Here is a 26,295-nt window from a genome sequence, read left to right as displayed (position 1 = left end):
TTTTAAGGCACTCAACAGCGGATGTTGGCAAACTACCAGCTCCTGGAAGACAAAGGCCAGTCCTTCAGGTTTCTACTTTGAGCTCCTGGGTAGTTATGTCTGCTGTAGCATGCTGAGGAGAAACACTCCCTGACGATTTTGCCTCCCTAACCCGCAGGAGCTCCAGATCCAATGCAGCACTACTAGTGGAATTCCAAGCAAAGACTGGCAACTTCACACAGCAAGGAGCAAAACTGCACTCCCTTGATTGTATGATTGTATGACAGTAGTCTTCATTCACAATTAAAATGTGATTATTGTGCATTATGTAGGGAGAAGAGATTCATAACAGTTTTTTACAGAAAAGGGGGGGTTGTGTAACAGCTATTTGTTAATACAAGAAATTACAGTACCATTTTTGTTGTGAGTTTTTTGCAACCCTTATGCTTATATGTAACATACTGTGACCAGGATGGCTTGTGGTGATGTCAGACCAGGAAGAGACAGACAACAATACTGTTGATGGAACCGCTAGTGAGTAGATTTATTGAAAATAAAAGGTTTGAACAAAACAGAACACTGATACAAAACAAAAACGGCACGTTGGCCAAAATAAACAGACAGTAAATTTATACAAGTAATGTGCTGGTTTATAGCCAGCACAAGTAGCAATTGTTTTTATTCTTACTTTTTATAGATCTCTCTCTTACATTCCTCCTCTGAATAACCGACCCCGGTCTGCAAAAGCTGCTGGTTTTTATATTGTGGTCGAGGAATTAACTGGCCATCAATTACCTAGTTTATCCCTCGACCACCTTCTGCACATGTTTTCTCATCTGAGTGGCCGACAGCAAACTTGTTAATAACTCATTAGCTGCTGACCACGCATTCTCACGAGATGTAGTCTGGCAGAGACGAGAAGCAAACATTGCCTCTGCCAAACTGCATTAAATTAAAACAATAAAACACAGACAAACCAGTACATTTAAATAATAATACTACAACACAAATACAAAATAAACAATATACGCACAGAGGCAGGGTGTACCCCACCGCACATACTCACAGTGATAATTTCAACACAGGTAATAATAGAACATGATTAATTATAAGTGGTAATAACTGATAACGAGGTGGGAAATGGACAGCATATGGGCATTTCTACAGAATGCTACATCTTTACTGAGCTAACCTGGGTCTTCTAGTACTCTCTTGTGTATGTTTTGTTACAATCAGCCAAAGCCATGCACACCAAACATTAAATTCCCCAAACTCTTTCAAGTCTTAAATAAGGAACATTAGTATCTGCCACCTCGGAGGTCATGTTGGTCGATGCTTATTTCTAATAGTGTACAGTCTCTCATTCGGTCACATTAAACCCCCCTCCAAAGATTACTTACCAATAGGTCAAAACATTTGTTTACTTGACATTCTTGTAGTTTTTATAATGTGCTTTTTGTTGGTTTGATTCTCCAACAGATACTATTTTTTTTTTTTACTGTGCTCTAAACCATGTCATGTATTTAAACCATGTTCTACATATGAAGGTTGTTTGCGTAAAATGTGGACCTACATTCTGAATGTAAACACTTTAAAGGAATCAACTGTGATACAAGTTAATAGCCAAGGTACTCCCTCGTGGACTGACACCGTTTCTCTATCATTTTACAAGGCTGTGAATGCCAGTTGAATGTGGGTGTGCGTTGGTGCATTGTGACTGAAGAGAATCTCATATTTGAAAACATACCAGATCTTTTCATTTTGACTTCAGGCATAAATAGGATATAGTACTTGAGAATAATACTTGGTATTGTGGCAGTTGTCCATAATACGCTTCTCGACAACCCAATGGTTTGCCTCTGTTACAGCTTTTGTTGTTTGACCATACTCTGCTTCAACACTTTTTCTGCCTTGACAAAAGTACTACTACAGCATTAACACACCACTGTATCAACACTGTTGAAATGTACCTTCAAATCTTTATATTTCTAACTTCTTTCTGCATCACAAAAAATATATATATTATTGTTCCTTCCTAATACTGACCAACATACCTCCATCTTTGTTTTACGTGTGATGCTCTATGCAGTATATTTATTGTAGGTACTTTCAAATATAGTAGCAGTATTCTTTTGGTTCATAAATTTAATAAGCTAAAACATAAACAATGCTATAGAATGTGAATTAAGGGGGGGGGGGGGGAGCAAACTTTCTATTTTTCAATAAAGGGGAATCAAAGTAAAAAAAGGAGCTTACCTCATTTTCAAGTTGCCTTGCTGCAGCTGTCCATCATAGATAGCTACTATATCAAAATCCTCCTCAAGGGCAAAGGTATGAAATGACAGCTGTATCCTGTTGCGCTCTCCTGTGACTATGATCCAGGTGCAATTGGCATAGTTTGGATAACCATGAGGAAAACCTGGGCTTTCTATCGTACCATTAAGACCTTGTACCAAGCCTCCACAAGTCTGACCTGAAAAGGGAAAAAAAGGAAACAAACTTTAGCTTTGATATCATGGATTCTATTTATTCTTTATTTTTCTAACCTTCAATAAACCTTAGCAGAGGTTCAGTTCTAGTGAGTGCAAATCACATTGTTTCAATCATAAGTTTGCAGACCTAGAGCTGAATCAGCAAGAGTTGGTATAAGAACTGATAACATCAAGCTGTGGTTAACAACCCAAAATCTAAAAACAAATCAAAATTGAAGGATTTTTTTTTTTTTTTTTTTTTGGATAATGAAAAATTAAAATCAAAACATTTAAGAGGGGGGGGGGGGGGGACAAAACACTTTTGAAAGCACACATTCAATATGGAAAATTTCACAGGTTTAGTGATGCCCAAACATTTTTGTACCTTAAAAGTGAATGCAGTAAACCCTTGCTAAACAGAACCAGACCCAATTCAGATGAGTGCGTGGTTAAGAATACTGATCGTTACCTTTAATATCCTGAAATCCCTTGCCTAGTACTATAAATGTGCAGGTCAATAGTTACAATAATATTTAAACTAACCTGTGTGAACATTTCCACAGATGCTTTTAGCATACACTTCATTATGCAGCATGGTTTGGATAATAGGTCAGTTTGGATTAGCACACCATTCACACTACCTATATAATGCAAATGCATCACATTACGAAAGCACTGATTGGCAATCAAGTGGCTTCAATGCATGTTGATTACACATTATTTAGGCAGTGTGTCCCAGCAACTCTTGTATATATTCCTGTTACTGTCCCACTTGATAATATAAAAACATCCCAGTCTAGAGAAACACAATAAATCCACCATGCACATATGTAAACAAAGTGTAGTATTTTCAGTACATACCGATACTGCTTTTCACTACTACACATGTGGTTAATATTGTGGCAATCTCTATTAGCATTTTAAACTGCAGTGTCAGCCACGCTGTTTTTTGGGGGGGGGGTTTATGTATCCTCGCAGCAAAAGAAAAAGTTTGCTAACCATAAAAGCTCTTTACAAAAGGCTATGAAATTTAAAAATAAATCACAATCATCTGCCCTTTCGATGGTTGAAATTTTTCTGTTTCATGCTTTTATTGCAATGCAAAAACCTTAGCATGTTTTATGTGACATGTTTTTTTTTTACTGTAACCAATCAAGGTTATTTCATGAAAAAGATGAGCCAGAACAACAGGTTACTGAAACCATGGTATAATAAGTATGAATCCCACTCCCCTATGGGACACAGTGTAGTTTGTGTTCCGCCCTTAACAAGAATGCAAGTATACCTTATAACCTATTCTGAGGAAGAAATGTACTGATTTTTCAAACTAGTCCTCTGAAACTACCTTTCATCTACTGAGCTCATTAAAAAAGCTTACACACCAAATGCATTATGAGTTACTGTATTTGCTGTAAAGAACTTATTTTTAAAGCCTGATTTTGAAAGTCACGTTTGAATAATCCTTTTACAAAAAACTGTTTTTTCGCTATTCAGCACCCTGGGGTAATTCCCATTAAAATGGTACTTTTTGTACAAGTGATAATGATTGAAAATAATATCACATACTTATTGTTGTCTTGAACTAATGGATGTGTTGAATACATACAGAAGGCATTTAGTAAAAACGCAACTACAGTACTTGTTAAAAAACATGGGGCTTGTACAATTGAAAAATTGTTATTCAGTATTTTGAATATTTCCGCAATATCTGTTCCTGGAAGACCCTACAGGAACCGGATATTTTTTACACAATAATATGTCTCGAGTTGGCTTTGAGCCGTGCACTGTTTACTTTTCTTTCTAAGCAGCTGAAGAAGGGCTTTTGTCCAAAAAATCCTGAAACAAAAGAGTGTGTAATCATTTAAACCTTTTGATTGATGTTGTATATATATATATATACACACAGTGCTACCCCGTTATAATGGGGTTGTCGGGGTCTATAATTACGAGACCGCGTTATTTGTGTTTTGCCTTATATTGTAGTGTACGGTGGAAAATGAAGGAAGGAGACACACACAATTTGCAGGAACTAGAAATCAACGGTTTATTGGGACGATTATTCCTGGCCCCTGTTAGCCTGGGCCACACTAAAAACAACAAGCAGTGTTGCACTCTTACAGCAGCATGTTCACACAACAGCTTGTCTCACTCTTTAGTGCAAAACATTTTTTCTCCTAGAAGAGGTAACAACAGTCTTCCCCAGGGGCATTTAATTTTCCACTATTAGCTGAGTCTGCAGTACATATTTAATATATGAGTCAGTCAAAATAATAAAAGAGGCAAGGTTGGATAATAAATATGACTTTATATACTATAAAGCCATAAATATTTGCAAGCCTTTTATTAACGTATGCGTTTTTCTCATATAAAAAAAATAAATAAAAAACAAAAAAACATTTTTGGCACAAATAGCTTAGTGCTGTAATGAAGTAATATATTACTACCAGTGCAACAGGTCACCAACATTTCTGCAGCAAAATACAGTGATACCCTGTTATAATGTGGAATCGGTTATAACACGGTAAGGTTGTGGCTCCCATTTCCCCCATAATGCAATTTGACTTACAAACATTGGGTTTTGTTGTTGTTTTACATTACCACATTTAAACCCATTTAAGTTGAAACTGGGATATATACTACTTATAAAGATCCTGTGCTTCCACTGTATTTTTTTTCTAAAAGTAAAAATAAACAGTTAGTTAATGTTACAAAACAAGTGTGCAGCAATACAAGTGTGTATAAACGTCCTTGGATTCTATGTTATTTATTTACAATTAACAACATTCATTATAAAAAATATATAATTTAAATAAGACTGGTATAAACTTTAAACTGGTGCAATAACAGTGTCAATTTTACTGTATATATTGTAACGAGCCAGGATTTATACTGTTACATGACTGGTCTACAGACCCTGTGTGTGTGCGTGTGTGTGTGTGTGTGTGTGTGTGTAAGCAGGGAAGCGGTAAGCTTGCCTCAGCTGGGATTGAGTGATGTCAGGGTAGGCAGGGACATGAAAGCCCACATCAACATGGACAGAGCTGACAGCTGAGTCAGACAAGCTGCTGTGTGAATGTGCAAGACTGTTGTTTGTGGTGTGGCCCAGGCTGACAGGGGCAAGGAATGATCGTCCCAATAAACCGTGGATTTGAGTAACTGCAAATTGTGTGTGTCTCCTTCCTTCATTTTACACGGTATGCTACAATATTAATTTAGCCATTGTAAATCATTTTGGTAACAAAAATATTAATTATAAGGCAAAACACAAATAATAAGAAACAAATAATAAACACAATTGTGGACCCCGACAACCATGTTATAACAGAGAAACACTGTAGGTTTTATCAGTGTGATTCGCATATATTCAAATATTTATGGCTTTACAGTATTTTGTTAAAATACAGCTGATACAGCATAAGTAAATAATATAAATAAATAACAGAAAATGTTTTTGAAGTTCATACCGCAAGTTTTTTTTTTCTTTTGTAGTATGTTTTGTAATTCATTTTTTTGTTAAGTCACAGAATCACCGGTCAGCAGTTTTTTCTTTCAGCCATTTTATCTTGTTGTTTAGGAGTGGAGGTGGAGGGCATTACTTTGAAAAGGGGAGGGACTGGCAGTCATGTGAACCAATCACATGACAGACGGAGACTATATTTTTGCTCCTATGATGAGGTTTTAACCAATCACAGGCCAGAAATTCTCTCTCTCTCTCTCTCTCTCTCTACACACACACATATATAGGTTTGAAAGGAGGTATAACTGCAGTGTACAAAAAAAAATAAAGTATTTTTTTTTACATGTACACAAAAGGTTTAAATGATTAAGAAATATTTATTTTAGCTGTGCATTTGTATGTGAAGAAGGGCTTTTACATAAATAAAATATCTAGCAGAAACAAAATAGCTAATCAGAATAGTTCAAATAAGAAAAGGGGATAAGTGCATATCAAAAATACACACTCATACCCTTTAATAATGAATATAATGTATTATCTATTTGATGGAAGGTTATACATGAATGACAAACGGATAAATGAACATCAATCAATATACAACTAGACTTTTCCATTACCACTTTTTAATATTCTGAGATTATGAAACCCACAAGCTACATAAAATGTTGTTTGAAATATAGCTTCACAGTGCATAAAGAGGAAAAAACTGCCATTTCATACACACATCACTGTAGAAGTACTGTATAAATCTGTATCCTTGCAATCCTCCCATCTGTGTGTAAGTTTGTCAACATGACCCTTTGCTGCTGATTACAGAAAAAAAACATATATGAAGGAATGAATCAAATGTACTTTATATTTATAAAAATATAAAAATTATACAGCAGAAACTTATGAACAGCAAACTTACGAACTGAGCTGCCTGGAGGTTGAAAATGGCCAACCTGCATTATCAGTGCGGTGGCTGCAAATTGATTTTTTTCAAATATGGATTTGTATGACCAACAAATGTGTGGTAAGTAATATGTTTGTTGTGATTTTGGCTTTTTAAAACTGATTGTGAGATCTGTTTTAAAGTGACGATTGTGTAAGAAAAGTAAACATGGACTATTTATAACCTGACAAATATGACTGACGTCTCAAGATGCTAACCAAAAAAAAAAGAAAAAAGGGGTCAGTAACTTTACATTACAAAAATACAGTAGCAGTAATTACATTTAACAAAAATATATACACAAATTGCTAAATTTGCTTAAAGCAACTGTTTAAATACACTCCGATTTCTTGCCTGCTACTGTGAAACTGCTCGCTCCTAACAGACCGTTCGATCACTGCTAATTTATGATAATGCAGGTCGGCCATTTTCAACCTCCAGGCAGCTCAGAGCTTGACTCGCTACTGTTAGGAAGCGCTCGCGGCGTACACATCGTTCAATAGGAAAAGCCACATAACGCCCTGGGGGCCTTCTGCTTATATGAACGCACTCCAGGTGTACATATTTATTAAAACTATTGAAAACTCATTTTCAGAGTTACAGATATTTCAGATTTACGAACAGCCTCTATTCCCAAAGGGTTCAGAACTCTGAGGTTTGACTTCATCAGCAATGAGATTGTCAGATGGATGGCTTTTGTTTTTATTTTTTTTTATTTTTTATTTCACCTGTATTTAACCAGGAAAGTCCCGTTGAGATTGAAATCTCTTTTTCAAGTAACTTCAGCATAAAATGAGAAGCCATATGCTTTTCTTTTTCTTCTGTCCAGGTAAGAAAGAATGCATACTGCTGATGAAAACTCTTCCAGAAGCACAAACATTCCACAATCCACACTTAAATATAAACTTGAATGCAAATTGTTTTCAATATTATTCATGTTTTACTATCATTTGAAGATATAACTTTATGATGTAAGCTACCGGTATCTAAAGTGCTTATTGTATATTTGCTGTAATGAGAAAATTTTCTTCAATAACTTCAAACACTTATAAGAAACTATGAGGTTGTTTTGATTAACCTATACCGCAAGAAGACAGCTATATTTTTATAGCATTTTAGAGCTTTAGAGCATCCTAAATAACCATGGACAGTTGGTTGATGTAATCCAGGGTAGTTCCCGAATGCTATACGATAAATATTATGGTCAAAATATTTTTACTATACAATAATTGGAAAAAACGTGTCTTCTGTCAAAAGGTAAGGATGAACAAATAACAAGTAATCATTTTGCAAAGTGAACCAAGCCCTAAATGTAGGAGTTTATTCCAAGTGCTAAGTGTAAATAAATACATATTTCAATGTCTGGTCCAGACCACATTATTACTGAATTGTAATACTGAGCTGCATAAAGGTTGGTTTGTTGCACACATAAACTGTGTGATTATAACCACAAAGGTGCTCTTAAAACCCTTTAAGAATACAATTTATCTATGCACTGTGAGATAACTTTTTTGTATAATCACTGACAACTAATGATGTCCATTAAGGCAGCCCTGACTGAATTAATCTGCCAACATGTTAAATACCCAATTACTATTGAGTGGTTAAGTGTTGGCTGTTAAATGTAAATCTTCAACCTCAAATGTTAATTCATACATCTAGCCAAGACATTGCTCTTTTCCTTTCCTTAGTAGGCAATAACACACACTGCAAATATTCCTACCAGCAAGATATATAGCATTATAATCAATCCAAAACAGGCAAAATAAATGTGTGCTTTATATACGTTCAAATCAAAATAGTTTCCAGAATTAAACTGATAAATATGGTACTACTCTTTGTCTTTTATTCTTAAATCCTGTTTGTTGAGAACTTTGAAAAACTATATTAATGAATTGTACCTAAGACCTAATTAGACCATTATGTCTATTTTTACTGTCATGATGGTCATGTTGTGTTGAGTTGGGGGCGGTTACGTCTATTATATTGATAATGAGTGTTTTTTGCGTATGACTCCTCCCATGTGTATGATGCTTATGACCCCGCCCCCACCCCCGGAGACAACCGTCCCGCTGAACAGTTTCCAAATGTTGGCAAGTATGAATTATATGGTTTAGAAAAAAAAAAAATTAAAAAGAGACGAACATCACCCACTGTACAGTGCTAATACAAAATGGCTACAGGAACGCGAAAGCGAGTTATGCTTACAATTGAAAAAAAAGTTGGAAATACTTTCACTTCTGGAAAAGGTCATTACCAGGGATAAAATAGCACAATATTTTGGAATTTTAAAGAGCACTGTGACTGATATTAAAAAGTCTGCCTCAGAGATTTAAAAGTTTGCAGTTTTTGATAGCAGCGGTGGGATTTTTGAGATCCATTGCTGCTCCAGACGAGTACTTTAGCATTACAATTTCCGAGTACTCGAATCAAATGCCACTCTCCTCTACATACTGTACTAGTGTAAATAAACATCACAAACATTGCCACACGTCCTATTTTAAATGACAAATTAACACACAATCAAGTAATATATTAAGTAATTAATATAACGTGTGACTTCTTGTGCAGTTCATTGTATATGGTCAAGTAGTACTAATAAAGTAAAGTATTCAAATTCATGTATCCACACAATTTTACATTAACTTGTAGATTCCCTAACAAACTAGAACTTATTAATGTTATTCATAAGAGTATTTTATAGACTTGCAATGAATTGGCAGCTCAGCCCATTGATTTTAATGGAAAGGCAAGAGTTTGACACAAACCGCAAACCATACGGTGCAAAGATGAACATCTTACCATTCAACTAAAGAACACGCTCTGTAGTTAAGAGGCAAGTACATGTCTTATGCTGATGTCAGTGTTCTTAACTCAACAGCCTGTCACGAAGCTAGTTAAGGTCCTTAGGCTTGGTCGGATGTTCAGGCAGGATCTATGTCTAATTTAGTGGTGGAAATACTAACTGGCTCTAATTATGATTCTAAAGTGTGGCAGTCTGGAGACATGGAAGTGAGCCAATATTCTGTCCAGAGCATTAAAATAGCTCATGGATTGCCTAGAATGATATACCTGTGTGAACAAATGGAAATGGACAAGTGTGGGACTTTTCATAACTGTCTTGCGGGATACTCAGTTTGGGCTAAGGATAATATATTCCAGGAAGATGAGGGCCCCACCGAGACACACATATTGTAACTGTGACATGTCAGAAAAGAAAAGGAAACTCTAAAGGAGATTGTAAAGCCTGTTTTTCGTAGATGGGAACATGCCTGTGCTAGAATTAGCTCAGGAAAACTGATCCATATCCCTAATGGAAAATAAACAGTGAGAGTAACTTGTCAAGTGCAAAATCACACAGAATGGACAGGAGTTGAAATTCCAGAATGTATAAAATGTAGGGAGCACACAGAGGAAGTTTCAATACATTACAGGGGTCAGTCAGAATTGGTTCGGCATACCTGTGATGCTAAATATTGGGTGCCCGAGCCAGTTCTGCTACCTTCCCTGGAGAAGGGATCCCAAGCAAGACTTTCGTCCTGATTGAATGAACAAGGTAGAGATCTCAGTCAGAGAAGACAGAAGAAGATGGAGTCCAGCTTGACTCGAAAAGAGGCCTGCGTTTCCTCCAAATAACAGCTGTGAACTTTTTGTGAACTGATCGGGTGAGATTTTGCTAAAAAAGTACAACATAACGAACCTTCTGTTAACTAAAACCATGGTGTTTCTTGGACTTACAACATAACAACCTTATTGTTGCGGTCTGGTGATGTTTTTCTGAGAATTACCACATAACATACTTTTTTGCTAACTGTCCTGGTGCAAAGATCAAGACAGGATGTTTAACTAAGATAGTAAAAGTAATTAGAAACATTTAGAAGTGTCAGCTTGCTAAAATTATTATTCTTGTTAAGGTGTTGAAAAATATATTATTCATATCAACCAAGCTAACACATTATGTTTTTTTTAGCACGATTTCAGTAATGCATTATAGGTAGTGATTAGATTGTCGCCATTATGCAGTGTTTTAAATGATGGACAGACAGTACTGTCGCATGAAGTCACCAATACATACCTCTCTGCAATAAACAGTGGCTGTCCAGCAAAGCACAGCGCTCTGACAAACTCATTAACACAGTCATTCTGCGCTCTCTTTTTATTAAAGCATGTGTAAAAGCCGCATGAATGGATTGTTGTCTCTCAGTTCACTTTCTTGTTTTAGTTTAATGTATCGCTTTTTTTTCAGTATGTTCTTTTATTGTCAGTGTGAACATGTACCTCAATGCAGCAGTATTTGCAGCGCTATGCATCCACTGCCTCATCTGACACACTTCTGCTATTTTTGCTTTTTGTATACAGTGAAACATTTGTTTTTTTTTGAATATTCATAAACTGATTTATGTTTTCTCCCCATTCCTCATCCACTGAAAATATTATATTTTAGTGTAAGTATTTCAGTTTAGTTTCTGATCAAGCTAGTAGTTACTACGCCCAGCAATTGCCACAATAATCAGGTGATAATATGTTTGTGAAGTGACAGAGAATCACGTTTGAACGTTATTTAATCCTCTGACGTCTAAACGTCTGCTGTATCCTAGGATACAGTGTAGGGCTGCTTATTATGATGTCAGAGTCAAAATAAAATAGCATTTTAATCAAACTATTATGTATGTCCTAGAAAACAGTACTGGGAAAATATTGCATAATAGACAAACATCGGGTATAAATCAGTAAAAACTGACGTCCAGTTAAAAAAAAAAAATCCTGTAATTTTTCGGTAAAATTCGGAATAAACCGGAAACGCTGAATACTAATTATAGGTTTAACAGCTTTCAAACACATTGCAATCACATAGCATGAGCGGATGCAGTGACATCAATGAGTTGGAAGCTTTCAGACAGAAATAAATACTAGTCAGACCCCACTAAATTGTTCTCAATCTCCGATCTCAACCCGTTTGTGACTTGCTGAACCCAACCTTTGCAGCCTGAATCCTGAATAGAGACTCTGTCTGAAAACTCTCTTACCTGCTTGACATCACCTGACCGCTCTGAATCAATTACCCCTCAGGACGAGGGTAAGCACTATTCTCTGCCTGAAAAATAGATGTCTTATATAGGCAGAACATGCTGACACTTAGTTTTAAATAGGTGGATAAGATTGTTTTGATATGCCTGAACAACATAGTACTAAGGTTTTAGAATAGGATTGCGCTCATAAAGGATAGGATTGTGTTTTAAGCTAAGATAGTGTGTATTCTTAATAAACCTAGTCTCTTCAAAGGAGGCTGTTATCCTCTTATAATTATTGTCATGACTGTTTTTTTTGTTCTTCTTAAAAAGTCTATTGGGTTGCTTTGACTCAATTCCCTCGAGCCCAGAGCATGAATATATAATCCACCAGGAGCAGCAGTATTCTGTGCCTGCCCTTACAAGGCACAAACACGACAAGCCACTAGGAGGAGATCCATTGCAGGTTGTTTATAACAAAGCAGTCCATGTACTAGATTGTGTGATACAGTATAATTATGAATGAATGCACTAACCTAATGCTGATTAATTGAAGCATTTTCTGCTCTTATTCAAGTACGGGGCATGTAAAATCCAATACCGTCTAGTGGCTAGACTTACAAGTGAACCATATCTGACATTCAATTGGTCCAGAGGCAATTAAAGAGGCAATTAAAGTTATTTTAATGGTGCTTTGTTCCCTACCATTTGTAAAAACCTTTGGTAAACAACATTTTATTTGTATGTGTATCAAACGATAACCATTTTTTACTTCCACTATGGGAGTAATATATTTCCTCATTACACTTATTGTCAATTTTCATCTACTTAGCAGGAATGTATTAGTCTTTGTGTTTCACACATCTATCTTAAAAAATCAAACAAACAAAAGAATGACCACAGTTTAGGCTTACGTAAAACATCAAACCATCAAAATGTTTAAGACTAGTTCATTTAAAGGAGGGTATTGCTACAGAATTGTTATCAATTGATTTTATTTTTTTATTTTACATGCAAAGAACAATTAATACACGCCAGTCAACTAATATTGGAAGAATTGTATCATTGTAGCTTAATGTTTTAATGGAATTTATAGTACTGTTAATTTTTTTAAAAATGCAATGGCCATAAATGTATTTTATATAGTTATACATACAGGACATTAATACTTAATAATAGTTACTGTATTAGCAAAGACAGAGCTACAGGGAACACACCAATGATATGTATCATTACTCAATATGGGGCTTTAGCTATAACTAATATCTCCATGTATCTTATTTATAAAGACTGATGCATAAAAGTGCATAGCAAGCAATTAAGCCCATTGATACATTTAATGAGTTTTGGAAAGATATTTATCTCTTAAATAATCCTTAAAGTGACCTTGAGCAAGACATGCAATGTCTTTACAGTAGGTGACTGTTTCTAAATTATAGTGAATTTTTGTGACAGAGAGCGAATGAATCTGAATCAACAATCTCCCTCTCGACCTGGGGAGGGCACTGTACAACAGGAACTGCGTGCCTCGTACTGAATGGTTGGGTAGTTCATTCCAGGGGCAGTCAGAAGCCGGCCATTCAGGAAGGGGGTGGCGTCACGGTACCAGGAGTTATCACCCTAGTATGGTGAGTGAAGTTTCAGTCATGAATTGGTGGAGACGTGATTGAACTAGCTATTGGAGGGGGCGGGGCTTAGGGTACTTTAGGGGGATGTGATGCCATAATCGGTTCCTTTGTTGTGGTTAATAGGAGGAAACGAGGACTGTAAAATCGTTAGTGAAGTGTTTTGTTTGTTTTTCAAAACTGTACGTTTGTCTTTGCCAGGCAGCTAATACGAATCTGGGAGCTGCCACTTCAAGCCAGTAATAAACCCGGACTTCACTGCACCTGTACACAAGCAAGCACCACTGTTTCTAGCACCGCACCTGCACCTAGAGTATGCACTGTCCGGAGACGTGTCTGTATCTGTGTTGTGTGTCTGTATTTTTGCATTATTATTTAGGGACTGCAACCCCTTGGTTTATACGCTGGCAATACCCATAGTTGGGTAGAGCCAGCATTATTATTTAAACGGTCAAGGAGACCACAAAAGAAAAATAACTTGAACCGTGAACTTTGTGTTTGTCATTGTCTGGAGCACCTGCATCACCCCTACACCTACGCACTGCAACCCACATGTTCACAACCTTCTATAAAACATTAGTTTCAAGTGACTTTTCAGGATGGCTGCTATACTGTATATCATACAGTATTTACAAGTGATGTACAAGTCACTTAGGATTTAATTATATTCTATACTCATTCATTTGTTATGTTTGACCTTCATAAATCAAATAATAGCCATCAAGTTGTATGCATTCATTTACATAGTGGGTCATGATGATCATACTGATAAAATGACATAGCCAGGGATGTGAACCATAGAACCGACATGTCTTTTTTCATGGAAACAGTAGCTTACATGTTACAGGTATACTGAAAATGTATTATTCACAGCGCACAGATATTTTGTAACAGAAAGCAAGAAATAAAGGGGGGGTTGACTTTTCACCAAATGGAATTTGCATTGTACTGACCGATAGAGCTTGTGAGCTTAGCAAAACCAGCCTGTATAATAGGTTTTTTTTATTTTTTCTAAAACACAGCAGACGTGTCTTATCTATATATCTTAATTGTCATCTTTAATTGTACTTCATATAATGACAGTACAAAACTGACACTTGATGTGTGTTTGAAAAACCAATGAAAAAAACCCAGCAACCACAGACTCCACACATGAGCGTCTTAACTAGTGTACAAAAGAGCCAGCCTTATTTCAAGGAGTAGTTTAAAGTGCACCACATAACACGTGCCTGTTACATATTCAGAGGAATGGCATATGCATGTTTTTTTGGTGTTTCTTTAATTAATTACATAAATATTGTAGGGCTGTGCTGTTGACATTATATAGAAGATTTCTTTATTTGAAATCTTTTGTGGATTTCCGGCTTATTATCCAGTGGTTGGCTTTATATAAAAGCAGTAGTTAGGTTAATTTAACACTATATTTATTGTTTACAGACAGTTTAAATATTATTCATAATAAGATGCATATTTTTATTTAAACAGCAATAGCAAGGAGTTGGCAACACCTGCTAGACGATTGACCCCAGGGTGTTAATATGTATTGCTAGTTTTCTAGTTAATGGCAGCTGCATAGGCTAGAAGAAAAAACAAAAAAACTGTTGTGCATGATAACATTATTTGTAATGTTACTGTTTAAAAAAAAAACATACCATGGGGCTCCCGAGTGGCGCATCCAGTAAAGGCGCTTCACGTGGAGTGCAGGATGTTCCCTATAGTCTAAACGTCACGAGTTCGAGTCCAGGCTATTCCTTTGCCTACCGAGGATGGGAGCTTCCAGGGGGGTGGCCAGGGGAAGGGAGGGCTATGTCAGCCAGGGTGTCCTCGGCTCACCGCACACCAGCGACCCCTGCAGTCTGGCTGAGCGCCTGCAGGCTTGCCTGTAAGCTGCCCGAGAGCTGCATTGTCCTCCGACGCTGTAGCTCTTGGGTGGCCGCATGGTGAGTCTGCAGTGTGAAAAAAAGCGGTCGGTCGGCTGATGGCACACGCTTCGGAGGACCGCGTGTGTTCGTCTTCACCCTCCCGAGTCAGCGCAGGGGTGGTAGCGGTGAGCTGAGCATAATAAAATAATTGGCCATTCCAAATTGGGAGAGAATAATAAAAAAATAATTGGCAACGAAAAAAAAAAATACCATAAAAATATGGACAATTTGGCAGTGTAATGTACTTACTCTTACCATTGAAAACAGCTGCTGTTTTATAGTTTTTTACTTTGCATGTATGGGTATCATAAATGATTTCTGTGGGCAAACCCAAGACATTTGTCAGAAATATTGAACAGCTAATCTGTACAGCAGCAAGTCATGCTGTTTATACAGTATGAGTCTCTACATTAATGAGAAATGTATGTAGTGCCTAGTCTAATTGTAAACGGTTGACTTTACAGGCAATGACCTCCCTCATTATGTAACAAAATAGATGATCGATATAGAGGTTTACTGGTTATATATTCAATTTGTCATATGCCTGCCCTCCAGTAGCTACAGCCTGATTATTAATACACACATGCTAAAGTATAATTTAAGATTTATGTCTCTTGTGAGGGACTTTAAATTATTTATTCTCCTTACAGTACTAAGAAGGTCATGGTGAATATTGACAAGGTACTTGAGATATGTATTTTTTTTTTTACTACAGTTCTCTACTGTAAGAAAAATGTCAACTGATTCCCTGTTCCACTCCAGGTATTCTCTCTTTTTGACAAATGAAGCCCAAAATAATTATTGCTTGAACCTTTGGTAATGCACTGAAACAGATGCTCTCAAATCGTATTTCCAGATTTGGAAGCACACCATTTAGAGCTGGGCAAGCTGTAACCAGCCAGCTTTGCACAATGTATTATTGGCACTGACTGCTCTCCCATGATTTATAAGATCTGAGCTCTAGTTTTAAACAAAATGAAAATAAAAAGCTCCTGTCCACACCTAGGGCCTGTGATTCACATGTGTAAAAGAAAACTAGGATAGGAAAATGTGAGTAAAAATGCAGTACTGTAAAAACGCTACATCTTGCATTTTGTGTCCCCGTTGATAAAATGGGGCTGACATTAAATACATATTTCATTATGGTGGATATACTGCATTTTTATGGTTATTTTATGAATGTTCAGTTTTGCTTTGATCGTACATACCAAAAACAAAAAGATTTAGATTTTTTAAAATGTGTTTTATAGTTGTAAATTCAAAATTATTTCATATATACAGGGGGCTCCAGAAATAATTCTTAAGGGGGGCTTAGTCTCTGGGGAGTGGAGCCAAGGAGAACATTTTGGGGTTAATAAGCTCTGACAACCCAGAGCAACCTCATTTTTGCTTCTGTAGCAGTTGTAATATAAATACATACATTGCTAATGTAGCTGATCCTGTATATTGTGCTGTTATTGTGAGTGTTTTATATGATAAATAACTTTAATCAACACATGCTAAGTTATACCACACAAGGTACAAACAAGAAATTCAAAGACAGCATTTGTTTTACAAGTAAATGCATTATATTACCTTATTAAACTAAAATTAAATGAACACAGCTGTTGTGTTTAAAATTTGTATAAGATATTTCACTGTGCAAAATTGCATATGAACTTTTGTTCAACTTTCAAGTTAACAAAATTATGTGTTAGAAGTTTAAAAAAACAAAACAAAAAACAAAAATCTCCCTGATGCCTGGTTTTAAGAGTGTTGAGTGATGATAAAGCTTAATTTAAAAACAATTGGGTGTAGGCTATGTAGAACAATAAAACCTACTAATTTGGGTAAAACTGTTATACATCAAATCCATTCTTAATAAGTTTTCAGAACATTTCTACAGTAAATGCCCACTAATACGACCAACAACAAAGGTACAATTTCAGTAAGTCTTTCAGCACTAAGGTGTTACACTACCCTAGGATAATTAAATAAACAGTATCCATACTGGAACAAAAAGAAAACAGCCATAGATATACATATTGTATATGCGATCAGTTGACTGCTATGTTATTTTCCTAGACCTGTATATCGGTCTGCAGTGTTGAAATAGTTAAAACATGAAATAGCTTTATATGATTTGCCCACATTGTTAAAAAGCAGCTATCTACCGGTAAAATGCATTACACACATATTGGTTACAAATCTGATTAGCTACTTATTTAAACAAAATGTAAATGAATATATAAAAAGCACAAGAACAGGAACCTGATAAAATCAAACTCATGAAAGTAAACTGATGTATATGAATTCTGGCTGTTGTGTCTGGTTAATTTATCATTTATCTAGTTCATTTATCTACATTCCGAAGACGTAACTCTCTGGACGCCCGTACGCTGAATTTTTTTATTATTACTTAATTATTTAGCAGACACTTTTATCCAAAGTGACTTACAGAAAATTAAACAAAATATAAAAGCATATAAATTACAAGCAATAAAAATGCAAAAGCAAACACATACATACAACATATACAAAATAAATTTACATAAAGGAAAATACATAGGAATTTACAAATAAAGATTGAATAAGTGGTTTTTGAGAAGAGAAGGTGGAAAGCAGTAAAAGATTGAACAGTCCTGTGGTTAACCGGTAGCTGGTTCCACCACAGAGGGACAAGGGAACGAACAAATTGGCCAGTAGAGGGTTATAGAGAGGGCAAAAGGGAATATAAGGAGACACGAGGAATTGGAGACAGGAAGGGGCAGTTTGATGAATTTTAGCCCAGGTTCATTCTCACCCCTAGGCTAATTCTCATAACGGGGATGAGAATTAGCCGAAGTTAAAATTCGCAGGGATGAGAATTAGCCTAGGTTACCTGGGGGTAAGCATTAGGCTGTGACACCTGTTGCGTAATTTGGAGTGCTCTCTTTGTAAGGGAGTCCAGCCGGAGACCCAAGTAAACCGTACTTTGTACTGGTATTAATTGATTTTGGCATCGTTGAGGGTGAGACCAAGTCTCGCCAGATGCTCTGTCACAATCGCCGTGTGGCCCACTGCTCCTTCCTGCAACTGGGAGCAGATCAACCAGTTGTCCAGGTAGTTCAACACCCTGATCCCCTGCAGCTGCAAGGGGGCTAGGATGGCATCCATGCACTTTGAGAACGTTCAGGGGGCTAAGGAGAGGCTGAATGGCTGCAAGGAAAACTCAAAGGCGCTTCCCTGAAAGGCAAAGTGGAGATATTTCCTGTGCGTGGGATGAACAGAGACATGAACAGAGACAACCTCCTCTCCCTCAAGAACCCATTGAGGTGTCTCAGGTATAGGATGGGGCGAAGGCCACCGTCCTTTTTTGGCACCAGAAAATACCTTGAGTAAAACCCCTCCTCTTGAGAGGTGGATTCTACGAGGCGAATGGCTTGTTTGAGAAGTAATGTATTTACTTCTTGCCTGAGGGCCAAGACAGTGGGGATCGGAACCATCCGGGTCACAGTTTGTGTCACGGGCGAACGCCAGCGTTTCATCCTCTCTGGGGCACCAAAGCACCAAGGCACCAAGGCACCAAGGCTCTGGGTCACTGAGGGCGCCGAGGCTCTGAGGGACTGAGGTACCGAGGGCACAGAGGGTACCAATGCAGAGAGCATCTGAGCACCAAGGACGCCGAAGCACCAAGGCTCTGGGGTACCGAGACATCGAGGGCGCTGAAGCACCAAGGTCACACAACCGCGGCAGCACGTAGCTTGCAGCGGTGTGGAGCACTGTCCACAGACAGTTTGGTCTGGTTTGCGTGCAATCACACAACTGGAGCAGCGCATAGCTTACAGCAGAGTGGAGCACAGCCTACAGACAGTAAGAAGCAAGAGAAAAAGAAAGAGAGAGAAATGGGTGGGTCGTTGTATCCGTGGAGTCTACTCTACAGTGGGGCTAGTAGAACCAGGCCCAGTGGAGGAAGCACATGTTTGTTTGTTTTTTAAACTGCAAGTCAGTGAAAGAAAATACACACTCACACACACACACACACAGCCGAAGCTGAAGGGGTAGGGTTTATTATATTTAAATTTTGTACATTTTTTAAATTTATTTCTGGGCCACGCACACCGAGTGGGCGGGCGAGTCAATCCAGCGGCCTCGACTCAACAGCGGGCGCAGCAGAGGAATCACGCGTCTCTTTTCTTTTTTCTTTTTTTTTGCAGAGGAAAAAAAGACAACACAAAACCGCAATGCTGTAGGGTTAAGAAAGCAGACTACGGTCGTCTGCCGATGTAGACTGTTGAAAAGAAAAAAAATTAAAACGGAGCGCAGTTGCACAGTGTTTATAGCTCAGTCTTCAGAAGCCGACTGCCAGCAATAAAATTGCAGGGGAACTACAGGAAATCTCGCAGTGAGAGCTCTTTCACATAGATTCAATCACAGCAACTGGAGAGGTTAGTATACTTACTTTACCTACCTGATTATGAGAAGCAAAATAGAAAGTGATCTCCGCAGAGTGACTACTTAATCCCTCGGTAGGCGGGACTGAGGACGTCAACTCTGACATAAAATGCTCAGTAAATACCTGACCCGTGGCAGGCATACCCCAAAAGTATTGTCTCTTGGTCGTCTTCGAATTGAAAGGGAGCCCCAATATCGATTTTTCTTCGAGCTGTTGATATTGTACAGTTATAACAAAGAATACACAAGAAAGCACTCTAAAAAAAACATAAGTGGCAGCTCTGTGGTACATATAAAGATATAATACATGTTTTCTGTTTATTGTACAGCATTGTTGTACAGCTTTATAATAAATTACCTTGCTCTTTCATTTCTTTTTAATTTTACTTTTCGTTTTTACTTTTACCTTTCACTCCACTGCAGTAGTTTCCATGGTTGCAAAAAAAAAAAAAAAAACGGCTGGCATGAAACGTGAAAAGCAGCAATATGTATTTATTGATGCAAAAAGTCTGCAGTACTATTCCCACTGAATTAATTCAGGTTACCACGCACTATTATGATGGTGGTGGGGCATGATCCAGGGTTTAATCTTATGAAATTATACTATTCACTGTTCAGCTTACAGGAATTTAAAATACTTTCTCTACTCCCACCACTCGGCCCTCCACAGGTCATATAATGTGCAAGATTAATTAACTCCAAGTTAGCATATTCCTTCCATTATTGCTTATTCTTAAAGTGTATTGATTTCTTCTATCTTTATGTACTATCAAAATCCACAATCAGTATTGGTTTTGCTTGTAGTAGATTGTTCTGATGACATCATGTTGCTTTGCTTTGTGAAGTAGAAGTAGAACAGGTAATTGAGCACAATGATTATGCTAACTTTAAATACGCATGTACCCATTATCTATAGATTACCTTTTTGCTGTGTTATTCATTCTCTGAAGAACCCACCAAACAAATCATAAACGGGCACTTTGTATTTCACTGTATAACCAAAGGCTACACGTGTATTCACCCCACCCTTCCATTTTCAGTCACATTTCTGTACTGTGAAATCTCAATCTTATAGACTTCTAGGTTTTCAGAGAAGTGTCAGGGATGCTGAACTCACAGTCACATGCATAGCAGAGTCAATAAAAAGCATTCTCCATTCTTTTTTTTTTAGCCAAGGCTTGCTATGCATGAAGAAATATATTTCATTCCCAATACCTTCTCCTGTTAAAGAGTATCTTTGTATTTTCTCCAGTTTGACCTTGATACCATCATCCTGCTGCAATAGACATTTGTCATACTTCTTATTTACACATTCAGCACTTACTCAACGTTGATTAATCCTGCAACGTGGCTTTGATTTAATGCACTTATTTATGCACAAGTACAGTATTTCATGTTAAATTTTCAAATTTTACATTTTTTCATTTGTGAGTTTTTGATTAAGTATATGGAAAACACCAAATGGTATGTAATTCAATATGTTATCGTAATATATTTCAACAGGTTTCATTCGACTTTAAAAAGCCAAATTATTTAATTCTATAGGTTGATGCAAACCTTTTGGCCAAAGCTGTACATCTACATATTTCTGACTGTCAGTCTCCAGCATTGCAATAGTGAAAGCATACAATTGTATTCATTGTGTTTTTTGTTTTTTTTAAATATAAAATGTAATTATACTTGTAATTCTACACGTTGAAGCCTGACATATGTAAGTCTGTATAATGTGTTTTGATGATGTCATCACAACGTTGTCATACAGTAACAGCTAGATCATTCTGGAAGTAATTTCATCTTAGTGGTTTGTTATCTGAGAAAAACTGTAGTTGTAGAATTCACAGGTTACTGTGTTGAAAGAACAAAGGGGGAAAGACTGTATCAGACAAACAGAATGTCAAGATGCTGCCTGCTTCAATAACTTTAAACTGTTACATTTAAAAATACATAAATGTACTAAAAGTAAGATCATATTGCAAAAAAAGATTTTGTTAATAATGTAAAATCAGTAATATTTTCGTGCACAACTTGTATTGTATGTGATTATTTTCCATTGAGAATGCCCTTTCTAGCTATGCTTACATTGCATTGTTAAAATCTTGTCTACTGTTCATGCATACATGCCTACAGTCCCTAAATGGTTGGGACAGTCCCGATTTCCTAGCACAGCGTTTCTCAACTGGAGGTCCGTAGTGAGAAAATATGACATGGTTTTATTCTTGCAAAACATGTTGGCCCCGAAATAGAACAACTACCTCAATGTGTTATTTGTTCAGCCATGCTATCCAATGAATGTATGAAGCCATCAAAATGAATCTGACATCTGGAAATGAAACATCCCACCCTTAAAAACAAATTGGTGGAGTATTTTAAAAATTGCATGAAAGTTTTGGAAAGGCAGACAACATTGATGAGAAAGGTTTCAGCTGTTAGCTCCAATGCACTGAAAGCTTCCTATCAAGTAGCTCTTCGCATTGCGAAGTGCAAGAAACCGTATTCGATCAGAGAACATCTTGTTTTGTCTGCAGCAATAGATATTTGCAATAGTACATTTGGAGGGGAATTGGGGACATTTGCTGTGCTGTGTGAAGAAATGGGAGCCGATCACCGATCTCTTCTGTTTCATTCAGAAGTAAGGTGGCTATGTCGAGGTGTTGCTCTGAACCACATTTTGAATTGCGTGCTGAAGTACGTGAATTTTTAGACAACCATTTACAGTCAGCACTTGCTGCTAATTTCAGCGACACTGAATGGTTATTAAAGATGGCATATGTTGCAGATTTATTTGGAGAACTGAACAAAGTCAATCTATCAATGCAAGGTTGCAATGCCAATATCATACAGTTGTATGACAAGCAGGAAGCTTTCCGTAAGAAGGCAATTAAGTGACGAGAGCGGGTGGAACAGGGGATTATTTCTATGTTACCATCAGTGGAGGAACTCTGAAAACTCAGATTTGGCCTTGCGCATTGCAGTGAATGACATTATTTGTGCCCCTCACAGCCCTGGAGCAGCAGTTTGGTGAATATTTTGCCGAATTGTGGATGTTTTCCTATTCAGAGAATACGAACAGTGGTTCAAGTTTGACAGAGAAGGAAGAGGACCAACTCATAGAACTTTCCAGTGACAGTGTGTACAGTAACCAATATATCACAAGGGAATGTCTTTGCTAGATTTTGTATTAGAATTCAAAATGAATTCTCAGAGCTTGCAGCAAAGGCCTTAAATTATCTTACCATTTGCAAACAACGTACCTGTGTGAAACCGGCTTCTCTTCCTTGACTCCTCTGAAAACAAAATACCACTCTCGACTTCAACCAGAACATCACCTCAGTCTTTCTTTAGCGATGTCTCCAAGGATTGAACATGTATGCTCATCACACCAAGCTCTAGCATCACATTAATGTAAGTTGAGGAACTTTTATGATATTATTGCTATGGATATTGTGTAATAGTAACAGTAATTTAAGCATTTTTTTCTTATTCTTGTCAGCTGTATTTTTATACAATATACAGTAGTACTTTCTCTACTTTTTTAATGTTCTGAATTACATTCCAAGAAAGCAACAGTGCATGTAAGAATACTTTTCTAGGTCAGATATTAACCCCCTTTAAGTGGGGGGGTCCCTGGTTTTGGTGACAAGGGGTCCGCAAGTACAAAAAAGTTGAAAACCCCTGTCCTAGCAAATGTTCCGCATCCCGATACATACGAAGAAAGTCCCAATATTTATCCTTGGAAATTCTTCACAGCTCTAGGGCATTCACTCTCGCGCCCGTACTGTTTTTTTTTCTCTCTCTTTTGTCGCTGCTGACCCTCTGCGTGACAGGGATTGTGTTCACATGAGGAGATCTCAGTTTATTGGCATAATGTCATATCTAGTCATATTGGAAAAGCGTATTGTTTCATCATGAGTAAAATGTTGGAGCCAATGGAACATGAAGGAATGGAGTTAACTACACCCATCATTTTCGTACAGCATTCGTAGTGACTGAACACAGCGTGATCGGGTTCATCCCCTAATGAAAACCACATGTTCTGCTCTTCCTGCGGCTGACAAATCTGCTGATCACTAACGTATACAAAGGTAAGAATGCTTCATTATGTCTGTTTTTACTATCATGATGGTCATGTGGTGTTTAGTTGAGGGGGTTAAGTCTATTACTTATATGTGTTACACGTGGTTTTTTTTTAAACCTCTTATATAAGAGGTACAAACTTATCACATCTACTCAAATGTCAATTTATCAGATTTCGCGAATGCAGTCTATTTAAAGTATGAACAACAGTTGTGACCACTTTGCGCAAAAGTCAAAAGGGCTGCAACCCGATGCGCAGCTTTTATAGCTGTCTGCGCCTGACGTATCGCATTCATCTGCGACCGAATTATGAACCAGGCTTTAGAGTTTTCCACGATTCTGAAACAGCATGTTGTAAAGAAAGCCACTTCTGTTTTTTTACAGAAAACAGCTCACTTACTATTTTTTTTTGGATTTTAGCTGTCACCCATTTACAGGCTTGCTCAGCTACAAATCTCATTCGCTGGCCTACATAGCTACACGTACATGCTGCGTGCATACACAACCAAACAATTTACATACACACGCAGATCTGTGACATACTGCATTTCTGATGGAAATAAAGGAAGCACCTAATCAAATGTGCTTTTACATCCATTTTCAAGATTTTATTCAAATTAACGATTTCCATGACTTCCGTGACAAAACCGTAGCCGATGATGCACTAAAAATCAAACTGATATTTTGATATGCTTGTCAATGTCCTAATCCTATTTTACAATGATGATTTACATTGTACTTGTGATTCAATACTATTTCCTTAATTCAGACATGAAAATCACAAAGAATGTCGACCCTGAGCAGATTGGAATATCTGATGTGCTGGTGTGAAAACACTGTCATAAGGAATAACTCACAGTTTAGCAATATTCAGATGTAAAAATGACACAATAGTTATGCTTGTCTTGATTTGGTTAAATCATAACTTGTCACATGAAGATATTATGATCCATGTACACTGTACTCCATGTTAATAAAGCACACTCTGTATTTACAGGAAGTGTTACCTATTTATTAATTTTTTTGATGAATAAAAGCAAGGATTTGTCTCTGGAATATGTGCTGCCCTCATTCAGTTTTTTAATGGATATGTACCAGTTATTTTTATTGGAATAAAATAACACTGTATGATTGCAATTCACTATATAGTTTGTGATACCAAATCAATAACACAAACACAGACTGCACACATATTCACCCTAATATTAGTACAGTAATATAATGCTCAATCTTCTGTTTATTATTGGGATTCTGCTGTACTTTTTTATTTTACTGCATTAAGGCCATTGCACGTCTCTAAACCGTCCCCTTATTCAAAATAGATACAATTTTAAATTATTTGGAATCCAAAATCAGTGCATCAATTGATACAACAATTACATAATTGGTGTGCCTAGTACAACAAGAAATATACAAGCTTGTTAAAATAATATGTGTATAATATGTATGTAAGTTATATTAGATTGAAGACAGGGCAGGCACGAGCAGACCTCGTGTGGCAATGTGCCCCGCCCCTGTGTGCATGTGTGTGTTATGTGTTGTATGTTGCGTGTATAGAGATTGGTACACGGGATATAAACGGGTCTGTGTTTCACGTGTGATTTAAATTGTATATTTGTATTTAGGCACGGGATTGCACATCACTGCACGTGCATTTAAAGTATAGTATGTGAGCACGGGGTAGCACAACAGTATATATAGATGCACATTATTTTCACTCGGGGTTGGGTGTTCGGTGAGTGGAGAACGGGAGAGAGAGAAGGAGAAAGTAAAGTAAAGTAAAATAAAATAAAGTAAATTAAATTGAATTGATAGTTGTTTTCACTCACCGTGTTTGTTCGTTTGTCTGTTTACTGTTTAGTACGTTTTGTTTGTCTATTTATTTTGGCCTCAAGTGCCGTGTCCTGTTTTGTGTTTGTGTTTGTTTGTTCAACCTTTTTATTTTCTGTTCTGTTTATTAAACGCTGAGCGAAACCATTCGCTCAGCTCCACCAAACCACGCCTCTCTGTCGTTTTATTTCCTGCTTCTGGTCTGACGCCACCCACTCCGGCCGTTTTTGTGACACCTCGTATGAGAATATCAAATTTTGTGGCTCTACATCCAAACATGAGGCACCAGTGAGACAGAAGACCTCTTGACCTTTTGGGGGCAACCTCAAACCATTCAAAGTGCCTTCTCTGGCCTGAGGGTTGCTTGTGGAGAATTCATGTAGTAGAAAAACATCCTCTGTGGCAGCTGATGTCATTGGCAGTTAATATGACTTAATTCAGGAAGAGAGGACTCAGTAGTAAACCAAATATATAAGGTAATTGTGTGCTCAAGGATATAATATTTATCAGTATGAACCTGTTTGGTTGAATTATTTAAATCTGCTTTGAATTACCCTAACAGTGAACTATATGGATGACTG

General features: G+C 37.2%; 1 protein-coding gene across 1 annotated transcript in view; it reads right to left on the bottom strand.

The window, feature by feature from the left end:
• The window catches only part of LOC117411047 (CUB and sushi domain-containing protein 1-like), a 615,018-nt gene that overhangs the window by 514,644 nt on the left and 74,079 nt on the right, over positions 1–26,295 (bottom strand). Inside the window, exon 2 of the mRNA XM_034921683.2 lies at positions 2,236–2,452. Within this exon, the coding sequence (XP_034777574.2) occupies positions 2,236–2,452 (217 nt within the window). The remainder of the gene's footprint in view (positions 1–2,235; positions 2,453–26,295) is intronic.

This window comes from Acipenser ruthenus, chromosome 6 (genome assembly GCF_902713425.1).
Source record: "Acipenser ruthenus chromosome 6, fAciRut3.2 maternal haplotype, whole genome shotgun sequence".
Taxonomy (NCBI): Eukaryota; Metazoa; Chordata; class Actinopteri; order Acipenseriformes; family Acipenseridae; genus Acipenser; species Acipenser ruthenus.
Note: the sequence above shows the minus strand (reverse complement) of the source record. Positions and strands in the feature narration are given on the sequence as shown.